The sequence below is a fragment of the Ziziphus jujuba genome, chromosome 9 (assembly GCF_031755915.1).
Source record: "Ziziphus jujuba cultivar Dongzao chromosome 9, ASM3175591v1".
NCBI classification, from domain to species: Eukaryota; Viridiplantae; Streptophyta; class Magnoliopsida; order Rosales; family Rhamnaceae; genus Ziziphus; species Ziziphus jujuba.
The window spans coordinates 28,878,442-28,901,621 of record NC_083387.1 but is presented as its reverse complement, the minus strand read 5'-3'; the positions used below and the strand labels follow the sequence as shown (position 1 = coordinate 28,901,621).

The 23,180-nt window shown below is 32.5% G+C and overlaps 2 protein-coding genes and 1 pseudogene across 26 annotated transcripts in view; 2 read left to right on the top strand and 1 right to left on the bottom strand.

The window, feature by feature from the left end:
• The window catches only part of LOC107435782 (uncharacterized), a 191,159-nt gene that overhangs the window by 75,573 nt on the left and 92,406 nt on the right, over positions 1–23,180 (top strand). The gene's annotated exons all lie outside the window — the stretch shown is intronic.
• On the top strand, positions 10,716–15,762 carry LOC132805434 (receptor-like protein EIX1). 2 transcript variants are annotated; one of them, XM_060820427.1, is made up of 3 exons: positions 11,465–11,601; positions 11,714–14,864; positions 15,388–15,762. In XM_060820427.1, the coding sequence occupies exon 2, from the start codon at positions 11,794–11,796 to the stop codon at positions 14,842–14,844; it is 3,051 nt and encodes a 1,016-aa protein (XP_060676410.1). In that variant the 5' UTR covers positions 11,465–11,601; positions 11,714–11,793; the 3' UTR covers positions 14,845–14,864; positions 15,388–15,762. The 2 variants fall into 2 exon arrangements, with proteins under 2 accessions (XP_060676409.1, XP_060676410.1); XM_060820426.1 differs by having other exon boundaries at positions 10,716–14,864; positions 15,388–15,756.
• Positions 16,864–21,517, bottom strand: LOC132799454 (protoporphyrinogen oxidase 2-like; annotated as a pseudogene).

The following is a 23,180-nucleotide window of genomic DNA, read 5'->3' as shown; positions in this document are numbered from 1 at the left end:
TTCCGATGATCGTACCCGACGGGGTCGGAATTTTATCGGGAAGCTTTTCGGGTTTCGGCTTTGCAATTCTCCCAAACCGTCGCGAATTGGTGGAAACGGAAGTCGGATTTGGGTTCAGGAGGTCGAACACTGCGGACTGGAGCTGGTCGGAATTTTCGGGGTACTCGCCGGAACAGTACTTTTCGGCGGGCCGCCACGTCACCGGCAACCGTCGCCGGAACAGTAATTTCCGACGGTGGCCGTTTGCTGTGAAATTTTGCAGATTTGTAGATCGTGAGGAGAGCAATCCAACGGGACCGACGGTGAGCAAAACGGAGGTCGGACGGCGGAGAAATCACCGTTTGAAGATTTTCGACCCCTCGCCGGAAAACGCTCCGATCCCGGCGCGTCGGTGGTCCGATGGTCGTGATTTTTGGTGGGTAGGCCGGACTTGAGGAGAGGATCAAGGCTGTCAGGCGCGTGTGGCCGGAAAATGGCCGGAACAGTGCCGATTCGCGGTGGCCGGCGGTGGAGGGGAAAAATCGCCGCCAAACTTCGGACGTCCGATCCGGGCGCGTCCGGCGGCCGTTCGCCGTGAAATTTGGAGGTTTTGCCGGAAATGAGGTGGGCAATCTGGCTGGCCGGCGCGTGTACAGTAACTAGGCCGGAAAAACGTGAAAATGACCGGCGGCCGGCGGGTCCTCTTTCTCTCTTTCTCTCTCCTCTCTCTCTTTCTCTCTCTTCTCTCTCTTTCTCTCTCTTCCCCGAGAGTTTTTCAAAATTAAAACCCTGTGTGACACTGTTCATGCCACGTGGACCACTCAGAAGCTGACACGTGGCATTTCACTGTTCACGACCCAAAAACATTAAAATAATACGGTATCCGGTAAACTTCAAACGTCCATAACTTTTTAACCACATGTCCGATTTAAGCGTGCCGCTAGTCTATGAACTCGTATCGACGAGTACTTTACAACCATACAAGAGTCAACTCACAATTACATCACAAGAAAAAGTCAACTCCCGGCACCTTTTAGACAGTTTACACTTCAACTTGTTTTGCCCATAACTTTCAAACCGTAGCTCCGTTTTTGACGTGCTACTAGTCTACGAACTCAGGGCGTCATGCACTCCGCCACGGTACCCTGGTCAACTCGAAATTCCCACCGAGTCAAAAAGTCAACTTTTGACCCCTTCGGTCAACGGTCAACGGTCAACCTCGGTCAACGTGCACGGATTCCGGTGCGATTTGGGACGGGGTGTTACATGCATATATATGTATGCCTTCTTGTGGCAGGTAAAGTAAAAATTAAAGGTAAATTAATGTGTTATCTAAAAATGTATATAATAATTAATTAACTCGGTCAAGTAGCTAACAAGCAAGATGCCAAATTGGTAATCGATCTGAATTTAGCTTATATATAGTTCTAGATTTCCCGGTTAATTAAAACCCTATACATCTAAACATTTACGAAACCGTCATTCAGAAAAGTAAAAAATAAATTACAGATCTATAGAACTATTTATATTAAAGTTTATCTAGTTTTTTCTTTTCTTTTCTTTTTTTAGAAAAAGTATTCATATTGTAAATTTAATTAGATATTTTAAAACTTAATTTTCGTCTGATAGAAATTCATGGCCACAACAACCATTAAACAAATATTGAGAATGATGTAACTTATTGATGGATGGAAATTAATGAAAAGCAACTGCCAGATCGAAATAAAAAGAAAAGTCTTGAAAGCATTTTCAAAGCAACTTCTTCCAGGATTATTCATGGCCTTTTGGGATCATTGCTAATTTAATAGTTGAAGCATCAAAAACTTTGATTCTTCATCAATAATTAATAATCATCCAAAATATGCATATAGATTTCTACTTTTTGGATCCCCACCAAGACTTTTGAATCAGTAGACTTTAGAAGTGTATATGGACACCACTCTCCAAAAGTAGAATGTGCTTATATCATCTATTCATGTTACAATAGCTAGTGCTCTTTTCTATGGGTTCTTACCCACGGACATTCCCATTAAACAATCTAGGGAGTTGTTGAAGACAAGCCCTACTGTCAACAACAAATAAAAATAAAAATAAAAAAATAAAATAAAAGCCAGGCACACATTTGTTTCAGCCGTATATAAATTATACACCATGGCCAGCATAAAAAATGCGCGTTTGTGCAGGATATTTCTATGTCAAATATTGTATTGTGTCTTTTAGTACAATGCGGCTAGGATTGTACCTGCTAAACGCACCTTATAGTATGGGGAAGTTTTCAACGTAGACCAGAACAAACTTCCAAATATTAGAAATGTAAGTATCCTCTAGTAATGTGGTTCCTCTTCTTTTTCTTTTTTTTTTTCTCTCTAGCTTGTTGTGTATAATTTGCTTAACTCAAATATTTGTTAGTATGAGTTAATGATAGTTAGAGTTTGAGTTAATGATTGTTAGAGTTTGTCCGATATCACAATTAACTACAAATTTAAAGGATAAAAATAAATGATAAAATCAAAAAAATAACAACAAAATATAAATACCAAATTATACGTAGTTTTAAATTGTATTGTTCCTCCCCCCCGCCTCCCCTCCTTTTTTTTTTTTTTTTTTTTGGTTGTTTTCGCTTTTGGTTTTTTTATTTTATTTTGTCTTTCTTTCTTTTCTTTGTGATTATTTGACATCTCTAACAAATTTTAAGTACTACTAATTAACACTTGCAAAATTTACCACATAAAATATTTATTTTTTAATTGAGCAAATTGATTTAAACTAGCAAACTAATTAAAAGGTTTATCTAATTAACCTATGCCACTACCAGAAAAAGCTTTTTTGTTCATGGCAAAAGTTCATAACTAAAGGTTTTAGTCACAAAGATTGGCCGTTATGAAGCTGTAACCAAAACCACATGATTAAAAAGTTTTAGTCATGAAAAGTATGAGTTCCATGACCAAAATAATAAAAGTCACAATTATAGTCCGTGACCAAATGTTCTTTTAGTTACAGATAATGTTCATGGCTAAAATTATTTTTATAGCTAACAATTTCCTTTTCAAAAAATTTATTATTGTATAAAACAACATATAAAACTTATATGAACAAAATATTAGAATCAATTCAACATAAAATTCATTAATATGTTAATCAAATTGGCAAAATATAATACGTAAAAATAACTAACTGTTACTCAAGTAAAAAAAATGTACAAGTTCTCCATATCTAAAAAAAATGAAGAAGTGATAAAATTTTGTATCCTAAATATAAACCAGAAAATCATACATAAATATAAACATATTTATAAAATTAATGACATTAGCAGATTATGCATAATAACTGAAACTACATCCACTATACAATATGCATGAATTCTAGTTACAAAACAAGTTGAAATGCCTCAATCAGCTACTAACAACATAATCAAATGCAAAACTAGGAGATGAACCACATTAAAAAGGATAAAACCAGAAAAAAGTGCATAAAAGAAAAATCTAGGACATGAACCCCTTTCAAAGAAAAGCAGTCATCAAACTTCTAAATTAAATGACTGCCTCGTTGTTGTAAAATAGACATTCCTGCTTATTATATGCTGCATATAGGTTTTTTTTTCGAGTGCCATGCTGCATGTAGTTATGCTATGATTAGGCATTCATAGCTCAAACATGGTAAAGAAGGTAGCTGTTAAAGTTCTTTAAGACATATTAATAATACTTTATTGATATAAATTATCAAAATTGTATGTACTAGACATCAAGAAAATTTCCAATATATAATTTTTGTTTATACTGTCATGAAAAATTAAGAAAAAATAAAACAATTCAAGCATGTATGTAAAGGTTAGAAAGAAACGAGAAAAAAAAAGAAATTAAAAGAGGAGAAAAAACAAATATAAATGGAAAAAATAAAAACAATAATTTAGAGGAAAACAAAAAAATAAAAGTAAATAAAGAAATGAAGAAATTAAAAAAAGATAAGAAAAAAGAAATGAAAAAAAAACGAAAATAAAAGAAAAAAAACCTAAAAAAAAAAAGTGACGAAAAAAATAAAGAAAAATAAGAAAGACTGGAAAGAAAATGGAAGAACGTCAAAAACAAAAAAATGACACTGTAAAAAAAAGGAAGGCATAGATAAAATAAAATAAAATAACTATGAGAATATTTATTATTATTTTTATTTTTTTTAAAAAAATAGGATTCAGAATTTTGTTGAAAAACCAAACAAAAAATAAAGAAAAAAATTTTAAAAAAGAAACACCCAGGTATGAGCATATTTATTATTATTATTGTATTTTTTTAAGAAATAGAATTAAGAATTGTGTTGAAAACCTTAAAAAAATAAATAAATTAAAAAAAAAAGAACTGAGCATATTTATTATTATTTTTATTTATTTAAATAAATAGGATTCAGAATTTTGTTGAAAAATTAAAAAAAAAAATAAAAGATTTTAGGGATAAGAAAAAATAAAAACAAAAAGTATAAAAGGATATATATGAATATAAAAATAAAAAAACGCTCCATGCTATAACATAGTTTATCTCTTAATAATATTCTCAATATTTGTTACATCAATATATTTAATTTCAACATAATTTAATTCATATGATCAAAATAAAAGAAACATAACTTAATTCATTAAAGTTTAAATGTTTGCTGAGATACAATTAGTAATAGAACTTCAACGATAACACTTTGGAGTTTTATGAGATTTTTAATCATCAATTTTATTTGAAATTCTGAATGGAAAGGGAACATTAACAGTATCTTGCTTGAAAGTGTGATACCAAATATAAATAGAAACATGTGAGGTCAATAACCAATTTTCTTTATAGTACAGCCTACTCACATCAATAGTACACCATAAACCAATGCACTGCACGAAAACACAGAGGTCGTTTACAGCTCACATACATTTTCTGACCAAAATCAAGCCCTCAACAGGTGCTGAATCATGTCCCACAAAATTAAAAGAAAACTGGTTAATTTTTTCTGTCATCCAAATTTAATGGTTGGAGGTTGGAACACATTAAAATCAGAAGAAATTTCTTCGGAGACGCCAAAAAGACACAAAGAAGACTTAGAAACTTCTTTCATACAAGTTGATGAGGGGATGGACAACTTGCATGACCATTGACCACGCCACAAATCCATGGACCATTTTATATCCACATAAATAATAGATTTGAATTCTCTATCAATAATCTTTAATCGTTTTTCAAAATATATGCGTATAAATTTTTACCGTATAATTTGGTCTCGCATTCTTCATAGAATACTTTTTAGTCTCTATGCAGGAGACTAATTTGGAGTTTATATGGCCAGCACTCTCTAAAATCATACAAACTCACTTATTCATTAATTCCTACTTTCTTGCAAGGCTAGCTACTTTTAAAATTTTGCATGGCCATGGATGGTTCTATGATCATATTACAATTTCAAGTACTATTTTCTTCAGGTTCTAGATACTCCTATCTTGCAGTGGCACCTCAAATTCGAGTTGCATCAGAGCAGAGCAAGAGGCAAGCTCTTTTAGTATTTTTTTTTTTTCCCATAATAATTAATATGTAACCAATTTTGAATTAGAATAACGCACGGGATTGAAACATTGGATATAACATGCTGTCATTTCTCCATTCTCTAATTAATTAATTAAATAGTAAAAATTAATAAGTAAATTATTGATGGATGGCGAATATGATAGGAAAGTAATGGAAAACAACTGTCACATCAAAATCAGAAGAAAATCAACCCCTCAAATCACACCCTCCCCCTAAAAGATTGAAGACCTTTAGGTACACGTTATTTTGGTGCACTCAAATAAGTCTTCATAGACTTTTTGAATTTCCACTTACGAAGAAGATTTTTGAATCTCCATGCAAGCAGAAGATTCCCTGATTTTCTTGCAGGGAAAATGAACAGCACTCTCCAACAGCAGGATTCTCTCAAATCCAGTATTCCCTGCTCATAAACTAACTTCCACTTAGCTAAAAAGCTAGCCTATAAATTTAAGTATGCATGCAGGAATTTATTTGGATTTACTTTTATATTGATAAGGTTAATTAAATTTCTTTTTGAACCAAGCTATTATTCAGGGAAAAAAAATATATATATATATATATATATGTATGTATGTATTAAACTTCTCTCTCTCTCTCTCTCTCTCTCTCTCCAAAGAGGTGTTCGTATTAGAAATTTGATAGAAATTGCATGATCCGGATGCAGACTACAGGAAAACACACACATATTATGAACAACTTAGACATTTTAAAAGTGTCCAAAGAGGTGTTCGTATTAGAAATTTGATAGAAATTGCATGATCCGGATGCAGACTACAGGAAAACACACACATATTATGAACAGCTTAGACATTTTAAAAGTATAGTGTAGTGGATCAAATTCTGATAATGTAGTAACAATTGTTTTCTGCAATATAATATTAAATATGTGAATTATATTTAATAATTAAATATTGCACTTATAATTTAGTGGCTAACTCATCTTGTGGTTGGCTATGTACAAGTATTATTGATAAATCATAGATGGTAATATTAATTTTTTTATTTTTTAGTACTATAAAAACTTAGTATAGGAAAACAAACTCATTATTGACAGCTAATTAAATTGTCATATACTATGTAAATTCATTATTGACAGTTAATTAAATTATCATATACTATGGAAATCACATTGGATTTTTCTTTTAAATGAAAATTTATGCATTTTTTTTGCAGCCATTTAATATACAGTAATTATACACTTACTAAATTTGTTAACCAAAATTTAGTGAACAATGAGTTGGCATATATAATTGGTTTTTCCTCTCACAATAGAAGGACATCAATAATCTATCAACCACTTATATATTGGCACACCATTATTTGCCAAAATTTTAATTAAAAAAATTAATGTGTATCATTGCTCTTTAGCATATAGTGTCACATTATTATCATGCACAATAAGATAAGCTAAGCAACATGCTATATCAACATTGTTAAATATTGTATCATATATAGTTAATTGCCAAAATAAAGTTGGCTCAGTTGATATAGCTCCCACTCTTGCGTATAAGGTTGTAAATGATCTGAAACCAAAAAAGCATAATGTATAATTGGTTTAAGTTGGACAAGACAACTACTTACTATAGCTATGTTTGCCCTTCATATGGCATGTGAAATAGAAAATTAGAGGAACTAAATATTTTATATATGCTATATATATGTACATATAAATTAACTTTGTTTAAGTAGCATGATGCTAAATTGATTTGCATTGATCATGATGATTTTAGCCTACTACGTATGCGTAAACAAATATATTTTACAAGTTTTTGTTTGTTCACTTTTTGATTGGCTGATGCTCTTTATAAGTTATAGATTTTGACCACCTATATAAAGTATTTGATTTTTTTTTTTTTTTTGGGAGTACTTGTTATACGAAATAAAAGGTGGTCTAGCATATATGAATCTAAACTAAATTGAAAAACTATATAGAATTAGAGGCAGGGCGTCTGAAGAAGTTTATAAACAATTAATTTGTTTCACAAAATTTTAGTTTTAAATATTGAATTTGACAACCACTTTATATAATAAATTTTTTATTACAACTTTAATTAATTTTTAAAAATTCTTATATTTATAACAAAAAAACTTTCAATAAGCTAAAAAGTCTATCATATTTTAGTATGTATGCAGGAATTTATCATGATTTTTTTTTATATTAATAACGAATTACCTATTGCAACTCGATGCATATTTCATTCACACATTACAAAGCTATTATTCGGCAAATTAAAATAAATCACATATTCACAAAACTTTTCATATATTCATCTTGGTGTTTTTTTTTTTTTTTTTTTCCCCCAAGGGAATATTCAAAGTTGTGGGGACTCAATGAGGGAAAACTCATATTTTCATATTAAAATCAAGCACCAAAAGGTGCTGAATAATATTCATAAGATTAACTAAAAGCCCACTTGCTTTACTTTGATGCGACTTAACAGTAAAAAAACATATACTGCAAAGTTACCCAAAAAAAAAAAAAACACTAATCATTCAGAGTGAATTTTCTTTTTAAATCCATTTTGATTTATGTATGTTGGAAAAAATAATATGATCAAAAAACTAGAGTGACACATTTGACAAAACATGTAACACATGATATCAAAGTAGTAAAAAGCAATAGTCGCATCATAAAAACAAAAATAAAGAAGGGGAAAAAAAAAGAAATTAAAAAAAGGAGAAAAAACAAATATAAAGGGAAAAAAGAAAAAAAAAATTTAGAGGAAAATAAAAAGATAAAAATAAAAAATAATTAATTAATTAAAAAAAGAAAAAAGAAATTGAAAAAATGAAAGGAAGAAAATGTTTTTCGGTCTGTTTGGCGCAATCAATTCAAATGGGATTTTATTTTATTTTATTTGCTGAAACAAATGAGATTTTTCTACATATATCCCATGAAAATGCTACATCAAACACAAGCTAACAATAAAAAACACAAGCTATGACTGATTTATGTCCTGTCTCCCTTCCCAAAAAAGCAGAATGCGATCCATTCCATCATTCCCATTCCCCTCCTTTTTGTTGCAAGCTATGGATTTTACAATACTTGCTGCTGCCATTAGTTTCTTTGGATTTTTCATCATCCATATTGAATTAAATAACACATTGGTTATAAAATGGTTAATTTTTCCATATCATCCCAATCATTAAAATGATGTCAATCTAAATATTGATAAATGGAACTCATGATATATCAAAGAAATGAGAAGCAACTGCCACAACCAAAATCATTATTTCAAGCTTGATTCGAGTGTTGAATTATGCACTTCTCCTAATTCGTTTAAGATCTTGAGATGTAATAAAATCAGAGATTTCAATTGCAAGCATAAAAACACACAACATAAACATAGAACATAAATTAAAAGAGACAATAAACTTAACGTGATCTGACAATCAATACAATTGCAAAGTTTGAAAGGTATGGAATGGTCAATAGTCCAACAAAATTAATTAATTTGTGCTTTAGAATCTAACATTAAGTTGTTAGATATTGGACAATATGCATGACCAAGACAAATCCATCGAACATTTATGTCCACAATTTAACCGTGAAAGATTTGGTTAGATTCTCTATAAATTGTCTTAACCATCAAAGACTTGGTCAAATTCTCTATAAATCTTCATAATCATCCAAAATGTGTATACAAATTTTTAACGTATAACTTAATTCAGAAGACTTTGGAGTTGGGAAATGGACAACACTCTTCAAAAGCAAACACAATGTGCACGTTTACCTATCTTTTTCTTGGTGTTTTCATGCTCCTATCCATTAATAGTTCCATATGTTCAGCAATGGCAGCTGTAATGTGAATTGAAAAATTTATAGCAGTATAACAACTCCAAAATTTGTGAAGATTTTGATAAAATTAATGATCCTATACTTAATGTAACATGGAAATATGACCTTAAGAAATTTTTGAGAATTATGTTTTAAAAAAAAAAAAGAAAAAAAAAGAAAGATAACTTCTTCATGCAAGTTTATGAACGGACAACACACATTTGTGCCCATGACATATCTATGGGTGGACCATTCATGTCCACATTAAGCATCAAAGACTTGGATTCCTTCCAATTTTCATAATCATCCATAATATATTTATAACCGTATAACTTAATTCAGATCACTCAAATTCCTTATAGACTTATTTTAGTGGCAACAATATAATTTTGATAATAAAATATGTTTGTAGCTATTTGTCACTATATTTATTGCACAAGTACTCATTGACTTGATTCGCCAAAAATAAAACAAAAGTAATTACGTGTTTTTTTAATTAGCTGCAAAATTTAATGCCATAAATTTTTTTTATCACGAGTGCATATAGAAGATTTTACATTTGTGGTTAGGAGCTCTGTCACGATAGCATAGTTTTCTTTGTTTTTTTCCTACTTTGGGAAGTGTGCTTTGATTTCATTTGAGAAGAAGAAAACATGTATATTATAATAGAGATATCATTAAGAAACAACCCAACTACTTTGACGAAGTTATTTAAAATCATATGTACATAAAAAGTTTATCAAAACAAAATCACCATGAGTTTTATTGGAAAAATAATATGAAAAAAAAAAATTGAACTTACAACCATATAAAAATTGAGAATCATGTATATTCATAACATATCAAGTCATGAAAGGTATTGCGACGTCAACATCAGAGGAAATTTCTTCCTAAAAGGACTTGGATTAATTCATGGACCATTCATGTCCACTTGAAGCATCAAACTTTGATTTGTTCAGCACTTAAAAGTTGATAATGTAGATGATATTTTCCTTGCAGGTTGAGTAAATCTATGTATACTTCGGATGGAAGCTTACCTTTGGTCTATGATTGAAGAATTTTCTCTGTTTTTTCTTTGCTTCTTTTTCAAAAGTGTATTGGGATCAAATTCTTATTTTTGGAAAATTATTATACTACATAAATTAGTTAGGGAACTATATATTTGTAAATATAAGGCAGTTGCTTCAGCTTGAACAAGTCAATTTATGAGTCCTTTCCCCCCTTTGTAAGGCGTGCCAAATACGTGCCGTGAATATTTTCCGTGTGGGGACAGAGCAGTGTAATATTAAGAATTTTGTTGAAAACCTTAAAAAAATAAATAAATTAAAAAAAAAAAGATTTTACGGATAGGAAAAAATAAAAATAAAAAAAGAGAAAAGGAATAGCAAAGCATCCAGTCCTTTCCCCCTTTTGTGAGGCGTGCCGAACACGTGGCGTGAACATTCTCGGTGTGCCCGCAGAGGAGTGTAATGATATATTTTCAAAAAAGCAGAATGCCACATCAAACACAGAAAGCTAAAAATCAAAAACACAGAAGCTATGACTAACTTATATGTCCACTCTCCCTTACTCAGGCGTGCCAATTGCACATGCTTTGAATTTTCACAAAGACTTTTCAATATTCTCCATGTCCACGCTGCCAGAGGAAAAATTTAAAAAAAAAAAAAAAAAAAACATGCATCAGTCTTCAGTCCTGTCCCCCCTTTGTAAGGCGTGCCAAATACGTGCCGTGAATATTTTCCGTGTGGGGACAGAGCAGTGTAATTTGATGATATATTTATTATCAAAAACAACCCACAATCCCGTCAATCCATCATCCATTCCATTATCATTTCCATTTCCATTCCCCTGCTTTTTTGTTAGTTCTTGCAAGCCATGCATTTCTTCACGATACCTCCTGCTGCTGCTGCTCCTGCTTTTATTATTTTCTTTGGATTTTTCATCCTCCATAATAATTCTATATTCTGCAATGCCTCCTCTTCTAATTTCAGTTGCATCCCAAGTGAGAGACAAGCTCTTCTCAGCTTCAAGCATGATCTCCATGATCCTGCCCTCCGCTTGGCCTCCTGGGTTGGCGACGACTGTTGTAACTGGTCTGGCGTTGTCTGCTCCGAGCTCACTCCTCATCATGTTCACAAGCTCCTCCTTGGTGATCCTAAACCTTGGAAATTTTATGATACAAAGCCGTTGAGTGGTGAGATAAACCCTTCTTTGGTGGATTTGAAGCATCTACGACACTTGGATCTTAGCAACAGTGATATTGGAGGAGCCCGAATTCCAGAATTCCTTGGATCTTTAGTGAGTTTAAGATATCTTAATCTCTCTGGAACTCATTTCAATGGAATGATTCCTCATCAACTTGGAAACCTCACAAATTTACACTCTCTTGATCTTAACTATGTATACACAGTAATCAATGATCCTGTGGTCCACGCATATGCTAAGAATCTTCAATGGCTTTCTCAACTTTCTTCGTTGCGGTACCTAGACATGAGTAGGGTTGATCTTGAAGAAGCATCTGATTGGTTGGAGGTAACAAATTCACTCCCTTCTTTGGAAGTCCTGCGCTTAAGCTTCTGCAATTTGAACTTCATTTTTCGTCCAATATATCATGTCAATTTTTCATCTCTATCCCTTCTTGATCTTTCCTATAACTATTTAGGAAACAATATTCCACCATGGGTTTGCAATTTGAGAAGTTTGACTTCTCTTTATCTAAGTAATATTACATCTGGAAATGGAGGTCCCATCCCTGAAGATATTCAAAACTTAACTTCCCTTGTGCACCTTGATCTTTCTTATAACTTTTTTAATACCTCAATACCCAGCTGGTTATATAGTTTAAGTCATTTGGAGGTTCTCATCCTTAGCTACAATGAATTTAGAGGTCCCATCCCTGAAGATATTCAAAACTTAACTTCCCTTGTGCACCTTGATCTTTCTGGGAACTTTTTTAATACCTCAATACCCAGCTGGTTATATAGTTTAAGCCATTTGGAGATTCTCAACCTTCAAGAGAATCAATTGAGAGGTACAATATCAAGTGAAATAAAAAATATGACATCTATCATTACACTTGATCTGTCAGAGAATGAGCTACAAGGAGACTTGCCAACATCATCCATAGCTCAACTTTGCAAATTAAAAGAAATTGATCTGTCAGGCAACACATGGAATCGATCCATATCCCAAATCCTAGATAGTTGCTCCGGATGTCTTTCTGATAGCTTACAGGTTTTGAGACTTACGGATAGTCAAATATATGGTCCTTTAACCAATAAAATTGGGCAGTTCAAAACTCTGACCTATTTTGATCTATCTTATAATTCAATTTCTGGTCCAATTCCAGCATCATTTGGAAATCTTTCCTCTCTGACCTTTCTTCCTCTATCTTCTAATTCAATTTCTGGTTCAATTCCAGCATCATTGGGAAATCTTTCCTCTCTGACCGCTCTTGATCTATCTTCTAATTCAATTTCTGGTCCAATTCCAGCATCATTGGGAAATCTTTCCTCTCTGACCTATCTTGAGCTATCTTCTAATTCAATTTCTGGTCCAATTCCAGCATCATTGGGAAATCTTTCCTCTCTGACCCATCTTGAGCTATATTCTAATTCAATTTCTGGTCCAATTCCAGCATCATTGGGAAATCTTTCCTCTCTGACCCATCTTGAGCTATCTTATAATTCAATTTCTGGTCCAATTCCAGCATCATTGGGAAATCTTTCCTCTTTGACAACTGTGTCCCTTGCTAATAATCATATTAGTGAAACTCTACCTGAATCTTTGGGGCAGCTTGTTAATTTGGAAGGTTTAGACATTGACAAGAATCAGATAGAAGGCATCGTTTCGGAGGCTCACTTTGCTAATACAACAAGTCTGAGATATTTTTTTGCATCTGATAACCCATTAACTTTGAAAGTAGGTCAGGATTGGGTTCCTCCTTTTCAACTTGTAGATTTATCTATGGGCTCCTGCCATTTGGGCCCAAAATTGCCAATGTGGGTACGGTCACAAAAGAGCCTTTCTTATTTGGTTTTATCCAACACAAGTCTTGCAGATGTTCTTCCCGCTTGGATTTTCAACTTCTCTTCAGAATTACAATATTTAGATCTTTCTCAAAATCAAATGCATGGAAGGATTCCCAATTTGACAGATATGGGGACGCAGGAGTACTCAAAAATCGACCTGAGCCAAAACCACTTCGAGGGGCCCTTGCCTTTGGTATCTTCCAAGGTGTATAAACTAGATCTTTCTGATAATCTACTTTCAGGATCCATTTCTCAATTCTTGTGTAGCTCACCAAGTGAGCCAATGAATATGATAGCTCTCGATCTTGCCAAAAATCGGTTGTCAGGAAAATTACCCAACTGTTGGAGCAAATGGAAAAATATACAAGTCTTATATTTAAATTACAATAGCTTTGGTGGTGGTATTCCTTCATCCTTCGGTTCGTTAATTTTTCTTCAATCGTTGCATCTCCGTGGTAACAACTTATCTGGAATATTATCTCTTTCTGTTTTACAGAATTGTATTAATTTAGTTACTCTTGATCTTAGTGGGAATAAATTTGGGGGAAACGTTCCTACTTGGCTTGGAACAAGTCCTTCAAAGTTGAGGTTTCTTATTGCTGGCTTCAATGAGTTCCACGGTCATATACCTGATGAACTATGTGCTCTCAATTCACTTCAAATCTTGGATCTTTCAAACAACAATCTGTCCGGCCCAATACCAAAATGTTTTAACAATTTCTCTATTATGGCAATAAAAAGGGCTGAATCTCTTGGCTTTGGGTACAATCTGTCTAGGAGTGGTAGCGCTTATTACATGATGTTTGGTAGCGCTTCTTTCGTGGAGGTTGGTAACGCTTCTTACGTGGAGGCTGCATTACTCCTGATTAAAGGCAAGCCAATTGAATACACTAATACACTAGAATTTGTAAATATCATAGACTTGTCTGGTAACTCTTTGTCAGGACACATTCCTTTAGAAATCACAAATCTCTTAAATCTGCTCTCATTAAATTTGTCAAACAACCTTTTAGATGGAGAGATTCCTATGAGAATAGGTGATATGCGAGAACTGGAGTCCATTGATTTTTCAATGAACAATCTTTCTGGTGAAATCCCTCAAAGTATGTCGAGTTTAAGTTTCTTGAGCTATTTGAATTTGTCCTACAACAACCTCAGTGGAAAGATCCCAACGGGCACTCAACTCCAAAGCTTCAGTTCATCCAGCTTTGTCGGCAACAAACTATGTGGTCCTCCACTCACTCCGAACTGCAGCACAAATGGTGAAGTCACTGTTGTTGAAAAGAATAGAAAAAAAGACGACCATGAAATGTCATGGTTTTACATTGGCATGGCTGTTGGATTCATTGTAGGTTTTTGGGGATTTTGTGGTTCCCTTATTTTCAATCGGACATGGAGACATAGTTATTTTAGGTTTCTCGACTGCATCAAAGACCAGATCTATGTGGCTTCAGTCCTAAAGCTGAGATGGTTCCGTGAAACGATAACAAGTTGTTACAACAATCAATGAATTGTGACATCTTCTATAAGGTATTGCTTCTAACATTATATGTCTTTAGAATGTTATTCATTTCCTTAGGTACTTATACTCTTTGATAATTTCACTCTTTTATTACTTGTTGTCTTGACATTGGGATTAAATGAAATAAATAAAAATATGCAGGGAATAATTGCAATGTTCAAAAATAAAAATATAATTAATGGGAGCTATTTTATCACCTTCAATTCTCTATGATGCATGACAATATGTACCTGTCTAGTGTTTTCCTCATCTTAACACACCTTCACTGCCTTAAAATATTTATATATCAAACTAATATAATTATTTCCTCATTACAAAATAAATAACTAATACATATATTTACTGTTTTCTATTTAAAAAAGCATCTATTAACATAATATTATAATTAGTTATAGCTAGGAAATTAATTAATAATAGTCAATTTGTTCTTCTTAACGTATATGCCAACTTTATATTAACGCATCATTTGCCAAATATCAAATTATAAGAGAAAATAATGAATTGTCGACGTGGATTGTACATCCTTTGCAGGTATATACGTTTCAGATGGAAGGTGTCCCTTGGTCCAGATAGAGCACTTGGAGTAAATTTCTGATATTATGGGATTACGTAGTTTTTTACAAGCAGTTGACTCTAGTAATTTAGACTTTTTTTTTTTTTTTTTTGGGTTCCGTTTTTGCTTCTATGTACTTTAAAAGTGTGCTTTTTTTTTTTTTTTTTTTGGGTTCCGTTTTTGCTTCTATGTACTTTAAAAGTGTGTTTGAATCAAATTCTGATGTTTGACAAATATTAAGTTTTTGTATTAAGTAAGGAAACTATAATTTTATAAATGTAAGGCATTTATTTCAAATCGAACAGGACGATGCTATAAAATTTTTACTTTTTTTTAATTTTTTTATCAGCTTTAAACTTGTGAAGGTAACTTTGTTTTAATTCCTTCAACTTTAGAATATTAATATGGATTTATTATATATATATATATATTTGCATAGTAAAAAACTAAAGGGATAAATTAAGGTTATGTATAGTCTGCATAGAGAAATATTTATTAGGATTCATGTTTAATTAATTATGGAAGTAAGTTATTTCATTGAATACCATGTGATTAGAGAAGTACATGAGCAAAAAAGCTTATATGAAAGCAGAATTTTTATTATGTTTTCTCTACGTACGATCTTCAATTTATACACATGTTCTAATCTTAATTGCATATGAACTAGCTTGTATCTTTGCATTTCCGTTTATGTGTATTGAATAAATGATTTGTAAACTTGATCAAACGGATACCATCCTGTATTGGCAACGAGAAAAGTGCATATAATTACTAACCCAAAGCAGGGGCGTACTCTTTTTAAAAGCCTTAGCTTGACAAAATATAAATTTTACAAGAAGTCCAGCATTTTGGCCTATTAAAAGATACAGATTGTGAACAGAAGAAATATTATTCTGACCAATATAAAGCATCTAAAAGGTGCTGAATAATGTAGTTATTCATTATCTTTGTTCTGAAAACTTATAATTGTAGTTAAATAAAAAGGAGATGAATTATATTATTCTCGGATTAAGTGTAAAAAAGGTACAATATATAAAATGTTGTCAAACCTATTAACAATATTCTGCCTTCACACAAAATAGGAGCACTAGTTATTTCTGCAATAAAAGTTTTTATGCCTTCAAATATATATATTTATCACACTATCCTAACACAAAATAGTCGACGCTACTTGAACAATAGCCATATTGGTTGATTCTACAATTCCTTGTTTGTTGGATAAACAAATTCCATAAAAGCATTAAGTTTATAAAAGATTTATTAGTTAGTTCCAGTTTTTTCTATTAGTATTAAGCTTCGTATTTTTGCCACCACTTTCAGTAGAGAACAGTTTCTGATTTTATTTTCTCTAAAAATTTTGATTTTTTAGCTTACTCTTCTAGAAAGATGAACATTTTAGATTTTTCTGGTATAAATCTATTCTACATCCCTCCTCAAGTCCAACAAACCAACCAGAATAAATATACTTTTTTCTTTAGAATAATAATAATAATAAAAGGAGAGTAACTACGAGACATGATACAAGATAAGTAGGAGCACTGGTTACCTCTGCACAAAGGCTCCTTCCCCAAGTTACTTGCCGTCTGAAGAAGATTCCAAATATGAGATTACAAGTTCAGCTGCCTTGCACTCGGATGCTATTGCTTTGCCAACAGGCAGTCCACCCCTTTGGTTGGCTGTTGATATGCCAAACAGGATACTTTTAGCCGAAGTTCTTTGAAATTTTATTATATTCTTAGTTAAATGATCTACCAACCCTTAGATCTAAAGATTTAAAAACTACCACTCATGGCCATTACAAGAATATATCCCATACGTTAAGTCGGTAAGAACGTACCTGCATAGAAGAACCCAGGAAGGTTTTTCTCCATTTTCTCGATTCCTGCTATCACTGAATCATAATTATACCCGTACAGAGGAAATGCTTTCTTCCAATAAAAATGACTGCATTCATATACTTCAAACGATAACTATTCAAATATTCTAGATATATCGCTTCTAATGTATTTGTTTCCAGTATTAATAGCCAGAAGGGAAAGAGAAAGCACTTCACAAACTTGGGTTCTCCCTCTGCTCCTAATAACTGCCTAAGGTCAGAGATGACAACTTGCTTCAACTCATCACTATATCAATAGCAATTAGAAGTAAAGAAATGAGTTGCATAAGACATGTAAATATAGAACCTGACAATTTTAATAGGTTAGAGAAAATAACTACTAATAAAAGCTTAATCAAAGCAAAAAGCATTGGAGCTTCCATACGTTGAAGAATTAGCTAGTTCCTTGTTTCGACTTCCCCCAACAAAGGTTGTATAGAGGTATAGGTCATTAGGTGCACAATCCGGAAACATCATGGAGGAAAAGAGAGTACCAGTGCAGCAGAATGAGTAGAGTATATACGTAATATTAAACAAGTTTTTCCATCATAAAGGTGATAGCAAGCATTACCAAGGTTCTTCAAGCCATTATTCTGCTCTTTAGACGGAACAAGAACTCCAAATCCCTCAAGGGGTCTCTTAACATTCTCCTTCTTGAAGGTGGTGATTATAACTGATAGTGGCATATAACTCAACTGCAACATGGACAAACAATAATGCTTTAGGCTTAGTATAAATTGAGAAATTATCCACACACAAAAATCCTTCGTTTGTGAGTTGAATTTTTTAACAACCATACAAGGCTCACTTCCAAAGTTCATAAAGGTATAAGGACTAAAGGATGTGACACCTTATAAAAACATTACAATGTAATATTGTCATAGCATTCCAACCATAGACACAAAGGAAAATTTATATAGTATGCAAAAATCAGTATATAAGAAATGCCATAGATATTCAGGTGAAATAAAATAATAGTACCTCAGGAAGAAAATTGAGTCAGAAGGGGTTTCCTCTTTTCGCAATCTTCATTTCTTTGACATTACATAGTGGAGCCTCTGGTAGACAAATTCATCCAAATTAATACAAGTTTCCTTCACAATTGTAACCAGTAAATCAAAAATATAGCAAGGATGGTATTTACAATTTACTAAGTGACAAAGGGTATGCACTATGCAATCCAACAAATGTAAATGATACATGTTAGGAAATTTACAATTGTGTGTCCAGGAGTATTCCAAATTTCTGAACAGATTGAAGTGTCGCGGGGCAAACCTGCTCCAAAAGATTACTTCTTTCTTTATATCCTAATTGATTATGGAAGAGAGATAAGATAGTCTAGCTGGTACTTTCTTTCTTTCTTGTCTCATTTTCTTTTAATGAATTCAGAATCTGTTGAACAGCAGGCATGTTAAGAGATTGATCCATATTATTTAGCAAGTTGACTAGGACAAATCATACTAACCGTCACGATTACAGCGTCAACAGATAAAGCTTGTGAGTGGTTGACATGTTTTGCAGCAAAAGAAACTGACCAGTTTTCCCTTGCAGACTTCCCATCAGGACAATAAGATAATGATAAAACCTTCGAGTTTAACTTAATCTCATCCACACCAATTTCTTTGCTCAATGTATCAGCAAGTGTCTGCAAAAGATAGACCAGAAAACAAGGATAACAAAAACAGCAAGTAATTAACATCAAAATGGAAAAATATATCCATATTCAACAAATAAAAGGAGCACATTACATAGTGAGGAACAATTATAACCTAAAACCGGATACCTGCATTCCACCCTTGAAAGAAAATGAACCACATTGATGCTTTGTTTTTTTTCAAGGAACCCTTTTTTTCTCCACTTTTCTCCTTTCTGGAAGATAACTTCGATTGAATTGCCCCAGCAATAAAAGAACCGAACCTGAAAGAGTAGATGATTTGGAAATTATCAACTACCGCCAATTATGACACAACCATCAATGGGCTACACATAGAAAACTAGAACAGCTCACAGCTCATTCACTGTTAATTACACCACCACAAATAGCAGCAATTGTAGGAGAAAACAAATTTCCTTCTCTATTATAAATATATAAAGTGGTTACAAGCAGGAATTAGTGAGGAACAGAGATAATGAAAGTGGCAGTCATGTAAGTTTTAAACAAAAGGAAACCTATGAGAAATACCAAATGACTTATTATTGAACGTGAGAAATGTTAAGAGATTTAAGGGGTTCAAACTGCTGAAAATTTATCGAATAAAGACAACTAATAATGCAGCAACAAAAGCTTTACAAGAGTTGCTGCTGACCTTTAACATTTCAGCAACACCAAATATGTTCACAACGCACAACTAGTTGAGATAAATAAAAAGATATTGAAGTTAAATGAAACATAATGTTTCAGTCCTGATCTTCCAATAAGCTAATACAGGAAACACTGCTATTTTGTCCATGATATTCTAAACGTAGGATTGGAAAAAGGGTAAATTTTGGACAGAACAACTGACACTAGCAACACCCTATTCAATGACAATAGAACAACATGCAAGAAATTGAGGGACGTAACAATACAATATTTTGTATGTAGAAAGGAAAAGCACAAACGTGAAAAGGAAACTTTGGTAACATACCTTTCCTCTAGATTCCATAAATCCGGAAAAGAATAACGCATCTGTTACAAAAGATGGTAACACATAAAAAATAAAAATAAATTATTGCAGGACATACAAAGATAAAAATTAGCACCAAAGTGCCTTGACACTTTCCATAGCTAACGTAACAGTTTGTCAAAGCATAATTTAGGTTTTCATTCATCTCAACCTCAACCAGATGAAAAGAAAAGACGTATGCATAAGCATAAGGTACCATTGCCAGTGTCAGTTAACATTGATGAACTGAAAAACAGTTGCTTACAACTAAGTTTAAATTTAACATCCAAAGATTGAAAAATTACTCACAGAGAGATATTCAGGATCTCCAGTGCTTGTGCCCTCAACAAAAGGGTCAATGAGATAATCAACAACCTTACACATGAAGAATAATATTAATAACAACAACATGTCAACAGAGATGATAATACAGTGAGAATAAAAGGGCAGGTACTTTGTCATCAAAAATTCCAACGATTTTGCCCATAGATGTGCATAATCAAGTCATCAGAAACATCCAAAAAATTAGCATGCATATTTTTATGGTCAAGCTAATCTGAAGCTGTTCAAACCTCTTTCCCAAAATAACGTTGAAAGAACCCACCCACGCTGCATAAAATCAAGTAGAAAGCTAGCAAGTTAAGGAAATCAAGTTTTCAACAAATAACAGAAAGAGAAAAATCAAAAGTGCATCTGAGGAGCTCCTTTTCTTCCACAAAAATGGCTCCAGAATGATCTGAAACTGCAAACACAGAAATGAAGTCCATTTGGATAATATTCACAAGGTATAAAAAAAAAAATTATAAAACAAAATTAAGAAAACAACAAAATATAATGAAAGAACACTGAAAAGTATAATAGCCATAATGCCCTGATATATGAAGAACAACCTTGGATTTTGTGGAAAGAATGTTGCTCTTGATCGATGCAAGCGCATTTGTAGGTATCTAAAGTGAAAATTTGAAAATAGGCAGAAGTCACAGTCAGACATAGACAGCAAGGAAATCAAACATAAAAACCAGAAACTATTTTAGCGTCTAAATTAATGGTAGAAAATGCAAACTCAATTACTAATATAACAGCAGCTAAAGGACATACCAGCACTGGTGATCCATCTCTTACGATATACCGTTTATTCTGTGAAATTGGCTGTAACAAAAGGAGAAAAAAACTAATTAATTCATGGAAGTACTACAAGATAACAAAGACTGGCCTGCATAAACTTGTAAACCAACACGCAGTAAAAAAACATATTGCTTATAGTTCACCATCTAGCAGTCCAGTTAGAGTGAAATAAGCTAATGATACAATCCCACTCTCTGGCTGATGAGACTCAAGCCACATCTCCAATCTTTCATATTTCCAGATAAAAAAAGAATAAATCCTTACAAATTGCTGTTTTTCTCTAAGTCCAAGAATCATCAAGCAGATTTTGGACTTCTATTTCACTCTGAGTCGGGAAAAGGCACAACTTTTAATATCAGCATAGGCACCACTGCAATAGTTTAAAGATCACAATAAAAGATACATGGTACCCAGAATGAATTTAACTTGTAGGTCCTTTCACGATATATTTACCGTCAACATTTACCATTGTATTGGCTCCTTCATCCCAAATTAGACCATCATGAGAAACACTTCTCAACTTCCCTCAGCTTCAAACACCGAGACATTCAAACCATGCGATTTCAATTTGTAGGCTGCTGCGAGCCTGCTTAACCACCAAAAAATAAAGTCAGAAAATTTTTGGAAAGATAAACACCAACTATCCGAATAACAAAATAAATAATAATGCGAAAAAACAATATTTTTCAATAGCATGACACGTTCAACAATTTCAATCAGAAATTTGACGGGAAACAAGCAACTAAGCATGTTATAAGCATATTAAACAGACAACTACTGGGGTTAACTAAAGAGAATCTACAACATTGAATTTGAACACAATAGGAGCAAATCAAGATATGTAAAGTTTCAAATTCTTTTAATACGCAACAATTTTTTAAAAATATTATTACTTTGTATATATATATTTAATATTGACATTTACATAGCAGATGGGTATTTTCAGTCCATTTTTTTAACCAAAAAAAAAAAAAAAACAAACAAAAAAAAAAAAGGAAGAAAAATACACACACACGCACACAAATAATATCACTTAGAAAAAGCACCAGGATAATTTACAAAGTTGATGGAGATCAAACAAAGTGTTTGACACACATATAATTCAGAACACTTTTATTATTTAAACCCAGCAAAAGCTAAAATGCCCAAAAGTAACCAGCATTACCTAACACCGGCACCAACAACAGCTACTCTTTCAGCAGAACCTGAAAAATGACGAATAAATAAATAAATAAATATATGTATATATATATATAGCCGAAACTCTGTACGAAATTTGAATTTAAGAAAACAAAAAGAAAAAAAGCACCCTAGTTTCACTGAAAATTTCCTTAAATGCAATATATTGTGAGTGGTTTTCAAAACTATCATGCATTTGAATGTTCTCAGAATTGATATTCAAAAGATGAAGAATTTTTCTCCATAATTTTGCAATGTTTAATTGTTCCAAAACCAATACTTTTTTTCGGAGTTTCTGAGAGAAAAAGGATTACTTGACTCATCTTGTGTTTTGGCAGAGGCCATTTTCTGTGTGCTCTTGGCTTGCTGTGCTCTATCAGTCGATCTTCTTCAAATTCTGCGACTATTTTTTTATTTTATTTTTTTTATTTTTATTTTTTGGTCCGCAAAACCAAGGAGTATTTGATTGTTACTTGTGCAGAAGGGAAAAAAGACCGGACCGGGTAAGCTGGCTTGGGCCTTCATTTGCTATCAAAGTTATCGATAGCTTTTGTATACAACATCCTGAACAACTTTATACACCCATCTTATTTTTTCACTCTATTTTCGTTCAATTATTTTTAGGTCAGTTATAATAAGTTAATAGATTTTTTATAATATTAATCATATTTTTATCTAAAAGAAGGCAAAATAAACGATTGCATGTTATATGTTGTAAGAGAGATTGACAATATATCTATTACTTAGAAAATAAAAGTCAAGTATGAAAATTATAAGTTTAGACAATAAGATTTTTACTTACACAAAAGTACTATATTATGGTCGATTTTTATCAGTAATTATTATAATTACAGATTAATGTGTATAACCGTTTTATTGAATAGTTAATTTTTAAATGGTTGATTATTATTTTTGTATCCATGCTTACAATTACTATAACATTGGT